At 32.6% G+C, this 22477-nt stretch overlaps 3 protein-coding genes across 6 annotated transcripts; 1 reads left to right on the top strand and 2 right to left on the bottom strand.

Moving 5' to 3' along the window:
• Positions 1-779: 779 nt before the first annotated feature.
• Positions 780-3090, bottom strand: LOC109604392 (titin). 2 transcript variants are annotated; one of them, XM_020020914.2, is made up of 9 exons: positions 2920-3090; positions 2824-2867; positions 2609-2774; positions 2343-2552; positions 1844-2286; positions 1641-1790; positions 1346-1585; positions 1125-1291; positions 780-1070 (listed from the first exon to the last, which is right to left on the bottom strand). In XM_020020914.2, the coding sequence occupies exons 1-9, from the start codon at positions 2957-2959 to the stop codon at positions 881-883; spliced, it is 1650 nt and encodes a 549-aa protein (XP_019876473.2). In that variant the 5' UTR covers positions 2960-3090; the 3' UTR covers positions 780-880. The 2 variants fall into 2 exon arrangements, with proteins under 2 accessions (XP_019876473.2, XP_019876472.2); XM_020020913.2 differs by having other exon boundaries at positions 2343-2555; positions 2920-3089.
• Positions 3091-3901: 811 nt separating this feature from the next.
• Positions 3902-7208, bottom strand: LOC109604391 (probable DNA double-strand break repair Rad50 ATPase). 3 transcript variants are annotated; one of them, XM_020020910.2, is made up of 10 exons: positions 7071-7208; positions 6835-6999; positions 6737-6783; positions 6588-6686; positions 6051-6539; positions 5829-5995; positions 5659-5772; positions 5354-5604; positions 5164-5294; positions 3902-5114 (listed from the first exon to the last, which is right to left on the bottom strand). In XM_020020910.2, exons 1-10 carry the CDS (start codon positions 7099-7101, stop codon positions 4005-4007), a joined length of 2604 nt encoding a protein of 867 aa, XP_019876469.2. In that variant the 5' UTR covers positions 7102-7208; the 3' UTR covers positions 3902-4004. The 3 variants fall into 3 exon arrangements, with proteins under 3 accessions (XP_019876469.2, XP_019876470.2, XP_019876471.2); XM_020020911.2 differs by having other exon boundaries at positions 5170-5294; XM_020020912.2 differs by lacking the exon at positions 6588-6686.
• Positions 7209-7307: 99 nt separating this feature from the next.
• LOC109597240 (spondin-1-like) lies at positions 7308-22475 on the top strand. The gene is given in 12 exon segments (XM_049970059.1): positions 7308-7635; positions 10581-10780; positions 18227-18426; positions 19532-19723; positions 19783-19989; positions 20048-20302; positions 20360-21209; positions 21262-21435; positions 21489-21584; positions 21638-21667; positions 21829-21998; positions 22051-22475. Coding segments are annotated over 11 exon segments (2631 nt in total). The 5' UTR covers positions 7308-7635; positions 10581-10587; the 3' UTR covers positions 22315-22475.
• Positions 22476-22477: the final 2 nt, after the last annotated feature.

Here is a 22477-nt window from a genome sequence, read left to right as displayed (position 1 = left end):
ATACATGAAAAACATAATAAATTACATATATATTTTTCTAAAAATCATTTCTCTACATATTTCGTTAAAAATGAAATCTGGCAACTATGCTGTCTAAAATCTCCGAAACAGACGATTTCAAATCCAGTTGACGCATGCGCTACAAATATTCCTTAGAGTGACCGATTCTGCAACTTTACCAAATTATATATCAATGGTCACTGTATAAAGTATGTTTCTACATAATTGTTTAAACATTAGAACTATTGGGAGAGCGCCATCTAGAAAAAATATGAAGAACTATTAAAGTAAAGAGGTATGGATGGTAAAGGTTACTATACGAATGTTTCACATCGGCTTACTGTTTGTTTCCAAAATATATAAAATAAATTTAAAATATCTTTCATTTTGATAATCATCGACTTTAATATAGAAATTTTAATTAATTTTACATTGAATAAACAATTTTTTGAAGGTAGTATAGATTTCAGAATACAGTAATTTACTAACCTAAACTAAATAGTTTGTTCCGCCATGTGTAGGTGGCATTAGTGCATAGTGTAAGATTCCAACAATTCAACTAAAAGCTTAAATTATCTTAATTTGACGTTGCATGAATGGTGTAAGATTCCAATAACTAAAAGCTTAAATTACCAGTTAGAACATAGTCAATTATGAAGAGAAAATCTAATTTTTGAAGTGAAAACTTCTTTTTGGTAAGAGTTCGCGCCACCGACATGCTCATGTCTTTCAAATTTTAATATTTCAAAAGCAATATTGAAAAAAAAACAAATAGTATATAAAAATGTATATAAAATGTATATTCATCACACTTAATATAAATATAAAAAATAGACACCACAAAAATGTTTATGCGGGGTATTAGGATAGATGCATTACGCTACATTCCCGGGATGATGAATTCGGTGATGGCTCTCAGCGTAATATTAACCAAGAACCGGGTCTCGAACTGATCCCGGTCCTTCGCAATCTTCTGCAACACCATCTCTTGTTCCTTCATTGTCTTCTTCAGTTCGTTGTTCTCTTTCTGCCACTGACCTTCTTTCGACTTGTGCCCGTCTTGAATAGTCCTAGAAATAATTTTTGTAAATTTCTATCAATCATAATTCATTAAAAGTGTTAACTTTATTCTCTTTGCGAGGTCGGCGTGCTTCTTTTCGGTGTCCTGCACCTTCGTATCCATGCTGATCAGCGTTCCTTTAAGCATCTTGATGGTTTGCGAGTCGGCGGAAATTTTACACCTGAACTCCTGCGACACTCTTCTTTCAGACGCCAACTCCTTTTCCAGTTTCTAATAAAGAGTACATTATGAATTATCTCAACACAATAAGCCACTTTATCTCACTTCGACTTTTTCTTCGAGCTCCTTAATTGTCAGATTCAATTCGGCAATTGCCTTGGCATGGGCCGCATCCTTTTCGCTTAATTCGTTGGTCAGATCTTCAGCTAGTTGTTTCTGGCGTTCCAGCTCCGCCTTCAAATTCTGCCCCTCGCTTGTCCCCAGTTTCTTACCCGTTTTGGCTTTTAGTGGTAGTTTCGGCGCCGTTTTTGGGCTGGAGGCGTTCGACTGTTTCGGCGTGCTGGGCTGTGTGAAAGTCACAACTTTAATGAAGTAAATTGAAATTGATTTGATTGAATACTTTTTTTAAGATGGGAATTTTGGAAACAATACTGATGGATTTGATGCTTGTTTTATCCGTTGAAGGCTTTCTCGAACAACAGATCACCGGTTTTTTGACAGGCGGACTTTTGACTTTTACACTTTCGGTGTCTATTTTGTCGTGTTTTTCCTAAACAAAAGCGAATCTGTCAAACTAACAACAAACTCATTTTGAACACTCACCATGGATACTTTCATGTCCTGCGAACACACTTCCGTAACGACCTTGTCACTTTTTTTGGCGACTGTACCCGGCTTTCTAGTTTGAGATGTTCTTCTCGGAGTACAAGGTGACAAGTTCTTAATTTTCAGGTTCTCATTCAGTATTTTCTCATATTCCTCCTTCTTCGGTTTCAACCCCTCAGTGTTGGGCGTGGTTACTAGGTCAACATTTGGTTCCGCATTCTCGACGAATTCGACCTTAGAAGGCGCCTTGGTAAGACTTTTCGTGGAAGTTTTCTCCTTCGTTTTGGCTGAAGGACTTTCTGAACGTTCCGTGGACAAGTTTTCTTTTTCAGTTTTCTCATTTTCGTGCTTTTCCTGCTCCAAATTGTTGTTGATTATTATACTTGTCACTGACGGAGTGATCGAAGACATCGCATCATTACTTAGTTCTAGAGACGATTCTGTGACAAATGAAATTCGTTATGTTTTAAAAACAAAAACAATTAATTGAAGTTACGTTGTTGTTTTAGAGGAATATCTGAAATGGTCTTTACTGATTGTTTCCGCATTAACTGTTTAGTTGAACCTTTGGGGGAACCCTTCCTTGGACAAACTTCCAGATCTTTCCCTGGCACTTTGTCATCTTTCACTACGTCTTCGGGACATTCAGGTTTTTCCTGAGCCACCGGCGCATCTTCTGGTGTTTTGTCGACCTGGGGCACATCTTCTGCTAGAAAGAAACTTTCGAATATTCGAATATTAAATAGAATTTGCTAAACTTACGTTTAGTTAACAGATTATTTTCAGACATAACTTTAGGGGAAAGATGTTTTGTAGAACCTCTTGGAGAGGCTCTTTCTGAAGGAGATTTTTTCATACTAACATCAATTTTGCTTAAAGTATAATTTTTGTCCTTTGGGTTTTCGTAGGAAACATTCTCAGGTTTTTCCTGTTATAACAATGAGTTTGTGTTTGTCATAACTAATGGTACTACTTACCATGGGTAACTGACAACCTTGTGATGACTGTCCTTCTGGTGTTGCTGAAATTAAATGTTTAATAATTGAAACATTGTGTTGTTTTGTTAAACCCACTTTGTAGGTCCGGATTAATTTCGGACTGCGGCTGGGTCATTTTGGGCTGTCGTGATTACTGTTAAAAAAATCGTTCGAACGTGCAATTTGGTAGGAAAAAAATATAAATTAAGATAATTACAGCCGCAGAACATAACTCGATAAAATATGTAATTTTGCTACGAGGAAACCATAGTGACTATTAATAAATAAAACAAACACAAAACTTACCTTCATTAAAAAATGGCTAATGTGATTTGGTTTTACAAGATATTTTGTGAAGAAAATGATAAATTATTCTGATGATTTTTATGTGTATAATTGTTACAATAATTTTGCATGGTAGTGTATAAAAAACAGATGCTTACATGTACTTTACAGAAATTGTATTGTTAAAACAATATCTAAATTTTCAGAAACATAAACATAACGTTGCTAACAAACATGTTCAAAAAATGTAGGAGAACGATTTATTTGCCAGTTACATTTTGTACAAATCTCTTCAATGTTTAGAAACTGAGCAAGATCAGAAAAGAATTAAAAATGGTTAAGCAATGAAAAGACATGGAGATTGAAAGGAGCTGAAGTTTAATTTGTTCCAGAGCAAAAATGTGGCGCAACTCTGTCTTAGTGGACGTTGAAGCTGATCAAAGATTGAAGAAATATGTGAGTACTGCAGGGTCATAGAAATAGAAGCAGTCGAATGGGTGTCGAGTCAAACTTTTGAAATTTGATACGATGCCTGTTCCGCTGCTTTTATTGATATGATTTTGTAGTATTTCCGTATTGATTTCGAGATATATCATTGTTCAAGATGAATAATATTGTAAGAATTTCAATAATAAAAGTATCTCGATATTATTATAGTATTTTTATTTATTTGAATGCGTAGAAATTGTTTTATAGATTAATTATTAAATTATTTGTATTTAAAGGTGATTAATATATATATATATATATATATATATATATATATATATATATAAAAACAAAATTCATCCGATACAGTACTACTTGTATATTTACCTAGATTATGAAATAGTACAAAGAAATTATGTTCATTATCACGTACACAATTTATTCCTAATTAGTTTACTAATAAAAAATCACTGCTCTTGCCCAAGCAGTTCGACGTCTTCTTGAGTCATAGCACTAGCAGTCAACACTGGCAATTTGTCCAGAACCATAGACACCTCTTCATAATCAAACTCTGAGCAATGATAACCTCCACCTTCACATCCGACATCACGTTTAGATTCCGAGTTCCTCCTTCCCGCCGAGAGAGCCATGACCCTCTCGAAATTCCTACCGGATCTCTGATTAGAAAACGTCTGGGTCTTCCTCCCCATCGAATTATTGCGACTCGTTTGCCCTCCCAACATGTGCAGGCGGGACCTCAGGAAGTCCATCTTCTGCAACGAGACGTTGAGCAACGACTTGGCATCAGTTGGTAGTTGTTCCTGCGAAACTTTCTCGGGGAACATATCCAATTTATCCAGGCGCGATCTCTCCAGCCCCTCTATCTTTGAGTCCAACTTTCCGGACGACCTGCGAGATTCTCTGCCGGCTTGGATGTTGACAACGAGGTTCTTCTGTGCTTTAATTGATTGCAGTTCCTTCTCCAACGCACCTATAGTTTTTTCCAACTTGTGACGTCTTTCATTCGTGGCAGCCAAATCTTTTTCCAGTTCCGAAACTGTTAATTCGCTCACGTCTATTTTATCCTGAAGCTCTTTTATTAATTGGCCCTTCTTCCAGTTTTCGTTGTTTGCATCTTGCACGAGTAGTTTTAATTCAACGACGAAATTAGTGAGATTCTCCTTCTCCAAAAACAGTGATTCAAGCGAGGTTCTCAACAATTCGACGACTTTCTCGTGCTGTTGCAATAGATGCTGCATCTCGTCCATCTTGTTAATTTGATTCCGGATAGTAGTTTCCAATTCGGCGATCTTCCTGATGTTATCGTCGCTCAGCTTCGATTGTCTGTCTAGTTCCGAGTGGCACTCCTCCAGGATATTCACAAATTCACCTTTTTGCTCATCCAGGAGTTCTTGTTGGACTTTCAGGCGACGTATTTCTGACGCCACCCCCGACAATTCGTCAGTTTTTTTCTTCAAGGCTTCTTCCTTTTCCGCCACGAGTTGCTGGTACTTCAATATCTTCTTAGTGGCGGACTCGAGTTCTTTTTCTGTTTTGCTGTCTCTTCTTACTGGAGGCTGCAATTTAAACCGTTAGGTAAGCTCATACAATATATAAATTTACAACTATAACAGGTGGTGTGATCATTGGACTCAGTCCGACTTTTTCTTGTTGAAGCTGATCAAATCTGTCCTTGAACTTGTTGATCAGCACTTTCGAAGCAATTTCCACTACTTCCAAATCTATAGCTGGTGAACCTAATAGAAACAAATAATTATGAAGTCACTTATTATTGCAGAGAATTAATAAAGTTTACTTCCTCCAGATCGGAATCGTTCCAAATTGATGCGCCTTTGTTGTGCCTTTTCTTTTTCAAGTCGTTCCAAATCCAGAAGTTTGTTGCTCTCCATCAGTCGTTTTTGGATCTCTACTCGACTTTTGCTTAGTTGTTCCTTTTCCAAACGTTCCTGTTCAAGTTTTTCGTTACTAAATATTAATTGTTTTTTCAGTTCCTCCATTTGTTCCACCAGTTTTTGGTTGATTTCTTCGGTTTTAGTGTTGTCTTTTCTAATAAAAGTATGAAGTGAGTAAATGACATAATTAAAACATTACATTGTTTACCTGGACTCAATTAATTTGGAAAGATGTTCATGTTGTTCTTTAATTGTAGCATTTAGATCGGTCTTCTCCTTGTCCCAATTTTTCTCCTGTGTTTTGATTGTTTCTTGAGCTTCTCTGAAAATAACAGTCATAAAACAACAATTAACGTTGTGTTTATTCTTAAGTTGTACTTAATTTTTTTGTTCAGATCAACATTTTTCTCTTCTGCAGTTTTTAATTTGCAGTCATAATCTGAAATTTTGCTAGTTAACGTTTTTATGGTTTGAGCATTTGTAACGTTTTTATTTTTAAACTCTGCAGCTGTTTTCTTTTCGTTTTCCACGCACACTTCCAATTTCTACCAATAAAATTAAATATGTATATTTTTTAATACTGAAGCACAAATTTATTACCTTGATCTTTTCTGAAAGATTTTTTATAAACATGTCCTTTTGGTTCAGCTCTTTGATGTATATAACATCTTTGTCGTCCAGTTTTTTGTTGAGCTCCAAAACCTGTGAAGTCACCTCTTCGGAAATTTGTTTCTGTCGCTCCAACTCTTCTCGAAACTTTTTCGGTATATTTTCACCGGAACCCCGTTGATGTTTCTCCTTTTCTTTTTCCACTTGTTGTTGCTGCCTCTTTTGTTCTTTTATCTCTTCAAAGGTTAAAATCTTAATGTCTTTCAGGTTCACATTCTTCCCCAAAAGGTTGAGTCTTTGCTTCATGATGGCCAGTTCTTCGTACAGTTCCATGATTGGCTGTTGCCTTTCGGATATGTCCTTGGTCATGAGCTGCAGACGTTTCTTCTTGTTGGTGAACTGCACCTCCAATGACTGGGTGTTCATGCTCAAAGCTTTGGGGCGGCGGCTCATCAGGGATTTACCAGGCACCAAGTTGGGCTAAAAAAACAATTTTACACTACTTACGTGTTGGTTACAATGTAGAACCTTTTTTAAAACTGGAATGCCCGACGTTTTCCATGACGGCATCTTAGTTGGAGAAACTTTCCGAGGAGAGACTTTAACTTTTTTTTCACAAGAATTTATCTGTTTCAAAATGATTAGCTTCAACGATCACTTTCACTCAGTTCACTTACCCCGAATGTTTTTTGTTCCCGGGGCGTCTCCACATTTTCAGCATTCGCTAAAAATGCACGATTTTAAATTTTAAATGGGAGGAAAATGAAGCACTCACGTCTAGGTTCTTGATCCATTAACACCATGCTTGGATGACCATTACTTTCTCTTACAGCTGATTTTTTTAAGCAGGATTTTATTTTAATTTTGACTTTGGGGCTTTCAACACTTGTTTGTTTTTCATGCTTTTTCAGGTCCACTTGTGACTTTATAATTTTGGGTTCTGCTTTAAAAAAAATGACAAGTGACGTGTGAAATGTCATACATTGAAATCAATTAATTGATGAATTTCACCTGGGGTTTTAACAATTTCCTGCAGCGACATTCCAATAATTTAATGGTCTGAATAAATATTTAGGTGGATACACAAAGTTGCGTAAAAAATGTAGAATAATAACATAAATCGACAACATTAAAGGCTTGTCTCAAGTAAAAAACATTAATAATTGATTTTGAGTTTTGAAAACATTTTAGAAACTATAGTAACGACTGTCATTAAGTTTGAGCAATATATTTTTCGTTACACTTGCACCATTTAGTAACATATGAAAATTCATCATCCGCTTCGTCCCCCCCATTAAATCCACGTCGTGCTGGTCCATTTCCTGGCCGCCCCCTCATCTAGGAAAACCCTCAACAAAAGATTAATAACAATCCAAAAGCCGTGTCTAATAGCGACTCATTTCCTCCATCCAGTTGGGACCCCGTCTTGTCCCGTCCCGTCGGGTGCATAGGAAATTGAATTCTGTCCCGCTAGCGCGACTCTAGCGTCGCGACGCTCCACAATCAGTTCGTTCCGAACGTTGCTCACGATCGGTTCGGTGTGCGAAGCATATTTTCAAAAGCGTCGCGACGGCACGTAAGTCAGTTGTATTTATTTATTTTTTTCAATTAATTTAAATGTATTAAATAATTATTATATAGTTTTTAAATATGTACTAAATTGTAGTAATTAGACTTTATTTAAAATTGATCTAAATGAATATTTTTAATATAAAATTAACAGTTGTCACAGTTCTGGATGTTGATGAAACATTTAATTATTTTTATAAGCAAATAAACAATTTAATGTAAATCCGTTCAGATTTATTCATATTGATAAAAGTGTTAATAAATATGATGTTTTCCAAAATAAACATATTTCCAATTAAAACGAGTATTTAATTTTAGTTTATTTTTAAATACTCATTTTAATTAATCTTCCACATAAAATTCCAGCTCCTAATTAAAAATAATGTGCAATAAATGGGTGTAAAATCGAGAGCTCAATAAACATTTTTATGTGCTCCGTTCGACGTAAAAATATACCTACCTATAAATATGAAAGAGGGAAAGAGCATTTTCTTTTGTGCAACATAAACGAATTTATGTGTTAATAAAATCCAATGCGATTTATTTATCATATTCGCGATAAAACCCCTTTTGTGTTGTTTGCGAACAGTGGCAGAAATTGAATTTTAAAATGATACATTTGACACATCAATATTGTTTAATGCTGTCCGGACATTTAAAATTGTGCTCTCCATCATAAAAAACAAAACGATTTGGAATTCTTGTTTTCGTTAATTAAATTCTGGTTCGATGGCGTTTTTAAATTCCCATCGGAATTAAGGGTGTTGCGTTTCATTCGAGATTCATATGAATAACTTTGATTTGGCGCACGGATTTTAAATTCCGGTACGTAACTAACGTACGGTACAATCACGCCACTGTCACGGGCTCTCAACTATGTAAAAGGGATTAAATAGTTCGCAACTATTTACCGAGCGGGCCGTTTAATTGTCTAGAGCCGGGGGATTCGAAGATCTTTATCTGTTTAATTGAAATTTTTCAAGGAGGCGGTACAAATTTCAATTTATTTATTCTGGAAGCGAGTATCAAGATTTAGATGCCCTAATTGGGTCACTTCTGAATTTATTGACAGGGCAAGGGAGTAAGAAGGAACTATACTGCGTGCAAAAAAAAATGCATCACCTAGACATAATTGATTTATTCCATTTTTTTTCCTTAGATAAATATTAACTCCTATTTTTGAAAAACAGTAATATTTATACAATTTGTGGTACATAAAATATACATATTGGTCTATAAAGGCGTTTTTAAAGGACTTTTATTCTAATTAATGTATACTGCGTGCAAAAAAATACAGAATAATTGACTTATTCCAATTTTGTTTCATAGAAAATATTAACTCCTATTTTTGAAAAACAGTAATATTTATACAATTTGTGGTACATAAAATATACATATTAGTCTTTAAAGGCGTTTTTAAAGGACTTTTATTCTAATTAATGTATACTGCGTGCAAAAAAATACAGAATAATTGATTTATTCCAATTTTGTTAAATAATATTAACTCCTATTTTTGAAAAACAGTAATATTTATACAATTTGTGGTACATAAAATATACATATTGGTCTTTAAAGGCGTTTTTAAAGGACTTTTATTCTAATTAATGTATACTGCGTGCAAAGAAACACAGAATAATTGATTTATTCCAATTTTTTTTCTTAGAAAATATTAACTCCTATTTTTGAAAAACAGTAATATTTATACAAATTGCAGTGTATAAAATATACATATTGGTCTTTAAAGGCGTTTTTAAAGGACTTTTATTCTAATTAATGTATACTGCGTGCAAAAAAACGCAGCATAATTCATTTATTCCAATTTTTTTCTTAGAAAATATTAACTCCTATTTTTGAAAAACAGTAATATTTATACAAATTGCAGTGTATAAAATATACATAGTGGTCTTTAAAAGTGTTTTTAAAGGACGTTTATTCAAATTAATGTATACTGCGTGCAAAAAAACGCAGCATAATTCATTTATTCCAATTTTTTTTAAAAAATATTAACTCCTATTTTGAAAAACAGTAATATTTATACAAATTGCAGTACATAAAATATACATATTGGTCTTTAAAGGCGTTTTTAAAGGACGTTTATTCAAATTAATGTATACTGCGTGCAAAAAAACTCAGCATAATTCATTTATCCCAATTTTTTTAGAAAATATTAACTCCTATTTTTGAAAAACAGTAATATTTATACAAATTGCAGTACATAAAATATACATATTGTCTTTAAAGGCGTTTTTAAAGGACGTTTATTCAAATTAATGTATACTGCGTGCAAATAAACTCAGCATAATTCATTTATCCCAATTTTTTTTAGAAAATATTAACTTCTATTTTTGAAAAACAGTAATATTTATACAAATTGCAGTACATAAAATATACATATTGGTCTTTAAAGGTGTTTTTAAAGGACGTTTATTCAAATTAATGTATACTGCGTGCAAAAAAACACAGCATAATTCATTTATTCCAATTTTTTTCTTAGAAAATATTAACTCCTATTTTTGAAAAATAATAATATTTATACAATTTGCCGTACATAAAATATACGTATTGGTCTGTAAAGGACATTTATTCTAATTAATGTATACTGCGTACAAAAAAAAACAATAATTAATTTATTCCAATTTTTTTTCTTAGAAAATATTAACTTCTATTTTTGAAAAACAATAATATTTATACAAATTGCAGTACATAAAATATACATGTTGGTCTTTAAAGACGTTTTTTTTTAGAACATTTACTCTAATTAATGTATACAGCGTGCAAAAAAAACACAATACCTAGATAACCGATGAGTCGGATCCTCTCTTTGATTAAGGCACTCATTGACGCTACTCCCAGACAACAGTTTTTTGTCCCTAACCCAGAGGCAATTTGAACTTATTGCACACAAGCGTTCCCATTATTTTTCACATGACTGTACGTTTTGTGTCATTCCAGATCGGCGATGATTTCGAGATTGAAATCGTTAATAATCGCTTACGGGCTGTTGTTCAGCCAAGTGACCTGCAACATAGAAATAAGATGCGACATGATACCGGAGGGGGTGACGTCGCCGAGATGCAAGGACGACGCCGATCGATACCGGATCGAAATATCCGGAAATCCGGACTCTTACGTTCCGGGCGAACAATACACAGGTAATTGCAAATTGAACTTTTAATTGACGATGGGATTCATACAAATGGATTCGCGGATTACTTTCATCTATTCCACTTCGGGGTGTTGATCGATTCTGCAGCTTAATTAAAGCGAATTCAATGATTTATTTGAGATGCACGGACGTCGTGTTAAAGAACACATACGTTTTTATCAAAGAACTCACTAAAATCGTTTTAATCATATTATAACTTTATTATTTATGTTTGATCATAAAATTGTTTTAAAAATACATAAAAATGTTCTTATTATACAATAATAAAAAGCAGACTTTTAGAATATTACAATATTATTATGTTTGATAAAATGTTTATGAATAATTAAATATAAAACTTTGGTTTCAGCATAATTTTATCAATTTGTTTTTCAGAAAATAAATTTTTTATCTGTCTAAATCTATTTGTAAGATAAAATATTCTAAAAAATTCTCGCTATTTTTTTTGTTTAAAATATTTCTAATTATGTATAATATTATTATAATAATATCTAATTTCAATTTCTTAATACAAATATTAATTTAAAATATAATTGATTATTTATCTATCTGAACCTATTTGTAAGATAAGATATTTTTTATTATTGTTTTGTTTAAAGTATTTTATAGTATTTTTAAAATCAAGTATAATGTTAATATAACAACATTTTATTAAATATTAATTTCTTGAATCTCAATTTCTTAAAACAAATGTAAATTTAAAAAATAATTTATAACTTATCTATCTAAATTTATTTGTAAGATACTGTTTTTTATAAACATTTTTCACTATTTTCTCTTTAAAGTATTTTAAAGTATTTAAAAATAAAGTTTAATATTAATATAATAACATTTTATTAAAAATAAATTTTTTGAAACTCAATTTCTTAAAACAAGTATTAATTTGAAAATTAATTGATTACTTTTCTGTCTAAATTTATTTGTTGTGTACTGTTTTATATAAACTTTTTTCACTATTTGTTTGTTTAAAGCATTTTAACGTACTTAAAATTCAGGTATAAAATTAATATATTAAAATTTTATTAAATATAAACTTCTTGAATCTCATTTTTTTAAAACAAGTGTTAATTTAGAAATTAATTGAATACTTTTCTGACTAAATTACTTTGTAAGATAATGTTTTCTATAAATATTTTTCACTATTTTTTTTAAGTATTTTGAAGTACTTAAAGATTATGTATAATATTTATAAAATAACATTTTATTAAATAATTACTCCTTGAATCTCAATTTCTTAAGTACTTAACAATTAAGTATAATATTATTTAAAAATTAATTGATTGTTTATCTATCTAAACCTATTTGCAAGGTGAAATTTTCTATAAATATTTCTCACTAATATTATTAATAATATTAATTTGTTAATTATAATACTTTTTCTACTTTTATCTCAGTTTTTAAAAATTGGAATTAATTTAAAAATTAGTGGAAATTGTTTCCTATAAATATTTTTCCACTCATTATTGTTTCGAAAATATTTGGTAATAATGAAATTTAATTTTGAAAAGAATGTGAATTTATTTAAGAATATTTTAACACAATTTTCTTGTACATCAGGTTCTTAAAATAAGTATTAATTTAAATTTTGTTTAAAATGTTTTTAGTATAATTTAAATCATATCAACTTATCTCTGTTTTCCTTGGTTTTTATCTGACATCTCTTCCTCATATGGGTAAATTCAAAGTTGTGTTAAATTTTAATTAATAAACAGATCCTTTGGGCAATTTTCAGCGATAAACATTGTTAAACCACGAACACATTGAACAAATTCAGAATTTTGATAATCCGATAATATATTAATTCGATAATCCTGAGCCGTGAACGTTGTTTACACTGGTAGTTGTACACGGTTTTGATCAATTATGACACCATAATGGATCGGGCGTTCCGCAAACATCGAACCGCATCAGCCGGCCACGGAATCGCACCGTACGCCCCGAACAAATAACACCGCAAATCCGGAAACATTTTATCAATCACCACGTCGCCGATTTTAAATTGTTTGCTCGCATTAATTGCGCCGTAGAAATTCGATAAATTCACACGGCACTTAATTAACTTAGCGTTAACGCATTCCAACGTAGGGGGTTGCGGGCTATGTGCTCTTGTTATTGAAATCAATTTTCAGCAATACATTGATGGATCCGACCACAATGTAAACCACCCGCTGTTAGTGCGCTTCAAGAGTTTAATTAACATTCACCTATTAGTTGCAATTGCAATTTTCAACTGGTCTCGTCCTTTTTTATTTTTATTTATTTTATTTTTCCGTTCCGTTTCAGTGGAAATGCATGTTCTATTTTGCGAATAATGGCGGTACATGAACCGTAGATAGAACAAATAATATAAAACGATTAAATGGGGTTAATAAATTGGGGAAGTTTGACAATTGTCGCGATAAACTGTGTGAGGGGAATAATGCGAATTTCGCGCTTTAGCTTAATGAACTTAGACCCCTAATTAATAATCTACATGTGAATTAAGCTTCGCCCTTAATATAATCCGGTTAATGTCCTCTATGTCGTGGACTGTATTGTCCAGCGTGCAACAAGTATCTACAATAATGGACATAATTATAGCAACTTCACTATTTGAAATAGATTTCAGTACATGTAATATATTTTTTTCTATTATTCCTCTAGTCATTTTAATGTGATCTTGTGGAGACAAGCAGTTGTATTTCTTGGAATTTTATGTTGATATTTCCATCTAACAGTGTATGTTCAACCACAGTAGATTTGTCTAAATGTCCTACTTTTCAGTTTCATTTGTGTAGACCAACTTTTTTAAAATTCAAATAATTTTTGTCCTATTATTACGTTAAAAAATGTATATTGAACATTAACTTCCCTTTATAAATTTAAGATTTAGATTCTTTAGATTCTTTAGATTCTTTAGATTCTTTAGATTCTTTAGATTCTTTAGATTCTTTAGATTCTTTAGATTCTTTAGATTCTTTAGATTCTTTAGATTCTTTAGATTCTTTAGATTCTTTAGATTCTTTAGATTCTTTAGATTCTTTAGATTCTTTAGATTCTTTAGATTCTTTAGATTCTTTAGATTCTTTAGATTCTTTAGATTCTTTAGATTCTTTAGATTCTTTAGATTCTTTAGATTCTTTAGATTCTTTAGATTCTTTAGATTCTTTAGATTCTTTAGATTCTTTAGATTCTTTAGATTCTTTAGATTCTTTAGATTCTTTAGATTCTTTAGATTCTTTAGATTCTTTAGATTCTTTAGATTCTTTAGATTCTTTAGATTCTTTAGATTCTTTAGATTCTTTAGATTCTTTAGATTCTTTAGATTCTTTAGATTCTTTAGATTCTTTAGATTCTTTAGATTCTTTAGATTCTTTAGATTCTTTAGATTCTTTAGATTCTTTAGATTCTTTAGATTCTTTAGATTCTTTAGATTCTTTAGATTCTTTAGATTCTTTAGATTCTTTAGATTCTTTAGATTCTTTAGATTCTTTAGATTCTTTAGATTCTTTAGATTCTACACTAATACATTGTAAATTTCCCATTATTATGAATAACTTCAAAATACCTTTTTTTCATGGAAAGCATCAGGTGGTCAATAATCATTGGATCCATATTTTGACAGGACTTCTGCAGAACCGTGAATAAATCTTACTGATTACTGTACTCTGTGTGTCTTATATTATTGTTCACTATCTCTCATAAGTTTTCAGTGGAGTTTAGATCAGGAAATTGACATGGCAAGATCATAACATTAATTTTTTCCCTTAAAAGCCACTGCTTCAAATATTTTGAAGTGTGCTTCATTCATTATCTTGCTGAAAATAAAGCTTTAGTGGCAAATTTTTATCTGAATACGGAACCATGTTGTTCCTCAATATTTCTTTATACATAAAACATACCCTTTATTCAAAGGCCCATTCCAAATCTCTAAAAGAAGCCCCATACCATACATTTCTGTCACCGTGTTTAACAGTGAGTATGGTAAACTTTGGGTTAAATTTTTCACCTTATAAATAAAATTCCATCACTTCTAACCAAATTAAACTTGATTTCATCTTGTAGTAATCTCTTACGGTTCTTGTAGAAACATTAATTCCAAATTGTGTTTCAAATAGACCTTTTATTTTGCTGAAATTCAGGAAAGGATCTGTTTGGAGTAGGATAAAATTTGTTTATCCTGAAACCTATTGATTTTTCTTGCTCGTCCAGTTTTATTTTTTCCTTTTCAACATTACCAAATCCTCAAAATTGTTGTATAACGTGGGTTACAATCAAGTGATATTGATTTTTCCCTCATCGGATTGAAAGAATGATATAATCCGTGATTTTAATTCGGAAAGTAATTTTTTTCCACGAGGTACTATATTAATTCAGTTTACTATGATGTATTATGTAAAACTAAAAATTTTTCTGGATTTTGTAGAGATTAATTAGAGTTTATTAAAGAGTTGCTTTACGTTTTAACAGCAGAAGATTGAGTTTTTTGATTTGTAACTAACATAATTATTTTAAATACAAACATTATTTATCCGGTCAACAAAAATTCCTTTCAAAATTAAAGTTGCTAGTTTAACATTTTATAGATTAAAGTATAAAACATGTTATTTTGACAATTCATATGAAATAAAATATTTATGATGATAATATTTAATTAACGTTTAATAACTACTATTCTATGTATAAATTAATAAAATTTTACATAAAAATAATAACAATTTGTACGAAATTATGCAATTTGAATATGATTGAACGAAATGAGTTTGCAAATAGCTTTTCAGAATAAAATTCCGCTAGCGAAACTTATTTAAAGTCACTAAAACTTATATTGTCGAGGTCGTAAATGTAAAATTCTAGTTTATTATAAACTTTTGAGAGCACCAACAATAAAATGACGTGAAACTTATTCATTTAAAGTTACGTTGCATAATTGAAATTTTTAATTAATCGAAAAACAAAATGAGAATAGCATTAAAATTATGTTTATTAGTGTGGACGAGCCGGAAGAAATTTAATACGAATAGTCTGTGCACTTAAAAGGTTTCAACTTATACTCTAAATCAATAGTTCTGTTGTTCATTAAAGCTATATTATTTGCCTGCGTTTTATTTCATCGAAGCTTCTGTTTTCAATTACCCAAATAAATTATTTCTATTATTTCCGGCTCGATTTTTATAAATAAGATTAGAATTTCTTTTTGCGGTGGTAACAGTGTGTTGACGGTTGATAAAAAATACAGTTTGAGAAGGATGTAAACAGGGTATGGTTTGTTTAGCGTCTCCTTCATTGTTTTACTTATACAATCGGCCACAAAATGTGTTAGGATAAAAGCTTTTGGCTACTTAAAAAACATTAAATCCACTCGTGGCAGAGATAACGCCGTTAAAATGCAAATGCGACACACTGTTTATCAAATAACAACGGGTTTAACGGCGATTTTATAAATTTCATTACGACGCCGACCAGACGATTTAATTTAATGGACATTTTCCATTTTTCATTAACCGGGTCCTGGAAATGGATGAAATGTATAAATTTTGGTCGATTAATTATATTGAAGTAATTGGGGGTATTGTGACAAACGTTAATACGTTAGGATTGGGGAAAGAAGGAGCGGAGGATCCATTAGGGTATCAATAAGGCTCCACACGATAAATATATAGTTCAGAAGTTGTTCAATTGTTGAATCCACTTTAATTAGACCGGGTTTAATCGATTTGATACAACACAAACCCCAATTTTTTTTCACTTCAATGTTTTATTAAAAGATATTCATTTTATTGGGATATTTTTATTTTAAAATATACAATACACAATTTAATAATATTGAAGCCAAATTAAATTGAGAATATTTAAAGATTTGTTAAATTTAATATATACCATAAATGTACTCAGTGACAAAGAAATTCTAACACGAAGAAGAAGATGTTCAAATTTAATATTCTTTTGGTAAAACATAGATGGTGTGGGGAGGCATTTCATTAACAGCACGTACTGATTTGGAGGTGATAAATAATGGGAACCTTATTACTGGAGTTATGTTCTTTTTATAGGTCCAATTTTTTTTCTAATGCAGGATAATGTACGATACACACAGCCCTTGTTATCCGAAATTATCTTGCTGATGTTGGAATTAATGCTATGGCCTAACCAGCTGGTAGGTCAGACCTTAATCCAATGTAACTTATCTAGAATATTATTGGGAGACGTTTAAAGTACCATCCTAACCATCCGAATAACTTGGGGGATGTGGAATGTTTTCTACCCGAAACTTGAGAAAATTTGGATCAAAATGGAGTTGGAACCCTGATTTTGAGTATGAAGATATGAGGCAGTCAATAGTAGTAGAGTTGGGAATACCCCATATTAAGTTAAATTTTTTTTATGGAAAAACAATATTTTTATAGATTTTTTGTAACAATTATAATTAAAAACCTATTTTTAAATAAATATCAATTATTATTGATGTCGTGTCTCAAATTTTTGAAGCAGTGTAGTTTATCAACAGTCACTGATTTTTAGCATAACATGAAATGTTATGGCACCTCCACAACCAACTAATGACAGTTTGGGAAACACTAAACCTCTCAGCTAGTTTAGTTTGCCTTAAGTCATCTTAAAGCTCTTCTAGTGCTTGACTGGTTTCTTACAAAGTTGAATGAGGTCGGTCTATCGTAAAACACAATAATATTGATACAAGAGACAGTTATCAGTACGGTAAAATGAAATAACTAGAAGTAATTTATATGTATTTACATAAAATAAGCTTAAACTTTTATTGCATGTGTATACGAATGTCAAGAGTAAAAAAAGAAAGGTTTCCTTTGTGACTATTAACATCTCTTCTCTACCTCATAAACCTCAAAATAAATATTAAGCTGGGTCGTTGTATAAACTTTTAAAGCTTTCCGAAACCCTTATTCTCATTCCATTTTAAGCCAATTCCTGCTGAACCCACTGTTATTACACAAATAAGAACAACATCAGTTGGTTGTTAGTTTAATCTCTTAATAACCGTAACAAAACAACACGAATACTTTAGATTAATACACGATAGATGATAAATTATTTGCAGCCAGTGCATAGTTCTGAATTAGACAAACATTTAACGTTGAAAATCCCGAGAATTCATCAGCAGCAGCAGGTTCGTACATTGTCCAGAATTAAACCGTCATTAATTCGAGCAAAACGATAAATCTTATCCGTGTTGTGTTTTGTGACAGTCACAGTTGCATATTCAAAACGTGTGTCTGTGACGTTTCTCTAGCTGGTTGGAAGTTCAAAAATAAATACGTTGTTATTAATCCTGGCGGGATTAAGCATCCGGGCACTTTTTATTATTAAGGATTGTCTCTCATGAGGGTTGGATGGATGGAATTTTGACTGGTTAATTGTGTTGCCGTGATAAATCTTGAAACTTTTTCAGGGGATTAAATGGAATTTGTTGTTGCAGTGTATTTGCGGGGTAGCGGCAAAGAACAGCACCAGCACAAGTTCAGGCACTTCATCCTGTCGACGGTGAACGATCAATTAGAGAAGGAGGAACCGTCGATAGGCACATTGCAATTGTACGGTGACTCTTTAACCCAGTTCAGCAAGCTTTGTTCGAACGCCATCATTGAGACCGATTCACAGCTCAAAAGCGAGATCCAGGTAAATTGGATATGAGAAATTAGCTTAGTTTTATCGAACACACACGCCGTTTATTTTTGCTTCACTTGTCAAACTTCTGCGAGACTCCAATTTTAGAATGTATTCGAGTTTCCATCCGTAAACTCTTTCAGTCTGTCACAACAGGCGTCCAACAGTAGGAAATTGATGTAAGTTATTGTTAAAAGTTAACCGAAATACTTTTTATAAATAACATATTTGATGAATGGTTAACAACGTCCAAGTCATTAATTAACTGGCTGAAAAACCTAAAAAAGACTAACTTGTAACAATGGACGTCAAGTCACAATGGAAATATCCTATCCTTTATCACAGCTCCACTTTCTTTTACAGCCATTTATCGAATCCGAGAAATTTCACACTTTCATTGAGATCCTTCAAAAAAAGGACAATTGGAAGGAAATGTAAATCTTGCAGGTATATACTTTTAGTGACCGGTATTTTAATATTACGGTTCGGAGAATGGAATCGTAATTGCATACGAATCAAGGCAAAAGGATAAGTAGGAATAAAATCGAACGTCTTGACACACCGTTGAGAAAAATCTCAATTTTTACTGAGATTTCTTAAGAATACTTCTTACAGACTCAAACTTAATTGAAGCAATATGAAAGAAATGTCTCCAAAAATAGTTGTGGGTTATTTGTTTTGTTTAGATTATCATTTAACCCACTAAAAAAGTAAAAGTTAAATATTTTAATGTAAATACTAGTAAGTCTTTATTTATCAACAAATTAGTAGACAAATTAACAAGGAATTTTACTCCCAAAAACAGCATTTTAAATAAAAAACTGCAGCTGATATTTTTACAAACTGTGCGAAGGTAATTTTTCCCCATTGACAGCACCGGCCAATGCAAAAATTCACGATTTATTTCTCCTCTAATAAAATCCGACATCTCTACTATTTTTAAGGAAACCTTCTGCATTAAATCCGGGATCGCATGTGCTAAAGGTTAATCTATTCCCTCTGGAAATGAACTGGAACTTGATTTTGCTCCATTTGTTATTATTCGAACGAAAACTTTTTCCATTCAACGTTCCAGATTAGTCGGATAAAGGATAATGCGAACCATGAACTTTTTTAGGTGTTGTGGTTGGCACCGGCCAAGGGAAGTGGCTGCATTAAATTCCGTGCCACCGTTGTCGAATCCGTGGATATGTGGTTCAGCGAGGATGCGAGCTTGACGAAGATCATTTGCGAGGAGTCTCCTGATTCGGACGACTCACAACCGAAAATCCTGCGACATTGTTGCACCTGCGATGAAGCGAAGTACGAGGTAAGACACTTTTATTTGTTGTTTTTGTATTCTGTATTAATTGTGGGTGTTTTTTCTAGTTAACATTCGAAGGACTTTGGTCGAGGAACACTCATCCAAAGGATTTTCCAACAAATGGATGACTGACAAGGTTTAGTGACATAATCGGAGCGTCACATACTACAAATTACACATTTTGGAGCTATGGTGATTTTGCCAGCGAAGGATTAAGACAACTTGGTGAACTTGGTAACACGAGGATGCTCGAAAGTGAACTTAAAGCAAAGGTACCATTTCCAACGTTAATTAATTAATTAAACCTTATTAATTTTGTTGCTGTTATAGAGTGATCATATAAGAACAATTATCAAAGCAAGAGGAATAAGTTACCCAAACATCACAGGAAAAACATTCGCAGTATTTAGAGTAGACAACAAGCATCATTTGATGTCCATGGTTTCGATGATCGACCCTTCTCCAGACTGGATCGTCGGAGTCTCCAGTTTGGAGTTGTGTCTTCGTAACTGCACTTGGATTGAGTCGAAAGTTTTGAACTTGTATCCATGGGATATTGGGACAGATGATGGAGTATCATACTTGGTAAAACTCTTCCATCTCCATTTAAATTCTTAGTTTACACATTTGAGTGGTTTTTAGTCTCCAGATCAGCCAACAGTTCCAATGCAACCAATACGTAAGATAAAATCATCAAGTAATATGGACCCCAGATCCCCTTTCTTTGACCCTAAAAAATCCGAAATGAAACCCTTCGCCAAATTAACCCTGTCCCGCCAGCGCCTGTACGAGAAAACCTGCGACCACACCGACTTCGAAGAGGTCGACGACAACAGCGAGAAATGCGAAACGGGGGATTGGTCCGACTGGTCGCCCTGCTCAGCAACTTGCGGCCGTGGAGTCAAGTACAAACAAAGAAAATACAAGAACGAAGAGAGCAAATACCTGTGCCACAAAAAACTGACGGTCAGAGCCAATTGCGAAGCTGTACAAGTGTACTGTCCTAGGAAACCGAACAGGGACATACCGAATCCTTTGTGCGAACTGGGTTCTTGGTCCGAATGGTCGAGTTGCAGCGTGTCATGCGGAAAAGGCACCAAAACTAGGGACAGAAAGTTCAAGAACAGATTAGCTGCCAAGACTTGCATGTCCGGTAAGGTTAAGCCGCCAATTCTGCAGCAGAATTTGGAGTGTTACGGCGAGGGGAAGTGCGAGGATTACGAGGACGAAGTGCCGGAAAACTGTCCTAATAGACCTTGGAGTGATTGGTCGCCTTGTTCGGCTACTTGTGGTAAAGGTTACAAGGAACGATATAGGTTGTCGTTCGAGTACAGCAAAAAGGATACGATTTATTGGCCGTTTTACAAAAAAATTGGGGTGGTTGATGAAGGGGATGAGTTGGACGAGGAGGATCCTTGTATGGGACAAAGAATTAAGGAGACCGTCGAATGTGTCGAACCTGCTTGTCCTAAAGTTGAAATCAAACTAAATGGTTAATTATCGAATCTTATCTAATATCATTTTTATAATTCTATAAATTGTAGATTCGGTATGTAGGTTACCAATGGATGTCGGAGCTTGCAAGAGTAATTATGACAGATGGTACTTCAATAATATTCGAGGAGAATGTGAGATTTTCAGTTACAGCGGATGCGAAGGCAATTTGAATAACTTCAACACTTTGGAACAATGTCAAAAACTCTGTGCAAAATATCAAAGTACGATTTATGTAAATTCTCTAATAATATTTCTTAATCGTTTGAAATTTTAGAAGAATTATTGGCTAACTACAACGCAAAAAGGAAAGAATTAGATGTGAGCATTTCAGGAGTACTTTCATATAGTATTCAAAATGATATGCCACATGGTAAGTATGTTTTTTCACCCATTTCTTCTGTCGATTTATGTTTGTTATTTCAGGTGTTATTATTATAAAAAATGAATCTCTAGGTAATAAAAATTAAATGATAATAATCATCATCAAATCATCTTATTGTTTATTTCGTTCTCTCTTATTTTTATATAGTTGTTAATAAAGATAATATTATTTTGGTAAAATGTAATGATGTGATGTAATAGAAATAAATAACAGGATTCTGTGTATTTTGTAGAAACTTCAAAAAACATATCACATGGACCAGCACGTGGAATTGAGAAACGTATTGTGACAAGAAACATAACTGTAACCGATTGTGTTGTATCATCTTGGTCGAAATTTGGACCTTGCATTTCTAAACATATCTGTGGAGCTGGGAAAAAGATCAAAACCAGGAGCATCAAAGTAATGTTTAAAAATTGCCAATTTTGCCTTATAAAAATGTTTGTAATTGTAGGTTCATCCTTCGCCAGGTGGAAGAACTTGTCCTAAGAAATTGATTAAGTCAAAAAAATGTTTTATTAATTGCAACAAAGTAGCAGATGAACCCAAAAATGAAACTGTAGATTGTTTGTTATCGTCATGGACTTCTTGGTCTTTGTGCGATTCAAATTGTTCTAAAGAATTGTCTGTTAGACAAAGATTTGTCTTGGTGCAACCAAAAAATGGTAAACCCTGTGGTGAAACCATACAAAGAAAACCTTGTCCTTGTATCAAATAGAAGATAACTGTTTAATTTACTATATACATAATTAAAACGTTTCATCCTGATGACAATAAAGTTAAACTATATGAAATAAATAGGTTTGGATTAGAGGGATTTAGGCTGTATTGTTCTGAAATCCGATAATAACATTGTCAGTAATAAATAATGAAAAAACTAG

The sequence above is a fragment of the Aethina tumida genome, chromosome 7 (assembly GCF_024364675.1).
Source record: "Aethina tumida isolate Nest 87 chromosome 7, icAetTumi1.1, whole genome shotgun sequence".
Classification (NCBI taxonomy): Eukaryota; Metazoa; Arthropoda; class Insecta; order Coleoptera; family Nitidulidae; genus Aethina; species Aethina tumida.
Note: the sequence above shows the minus strand (reverse complement) of the source record. Positions and strands in the feature narration are given on the sequence as shown.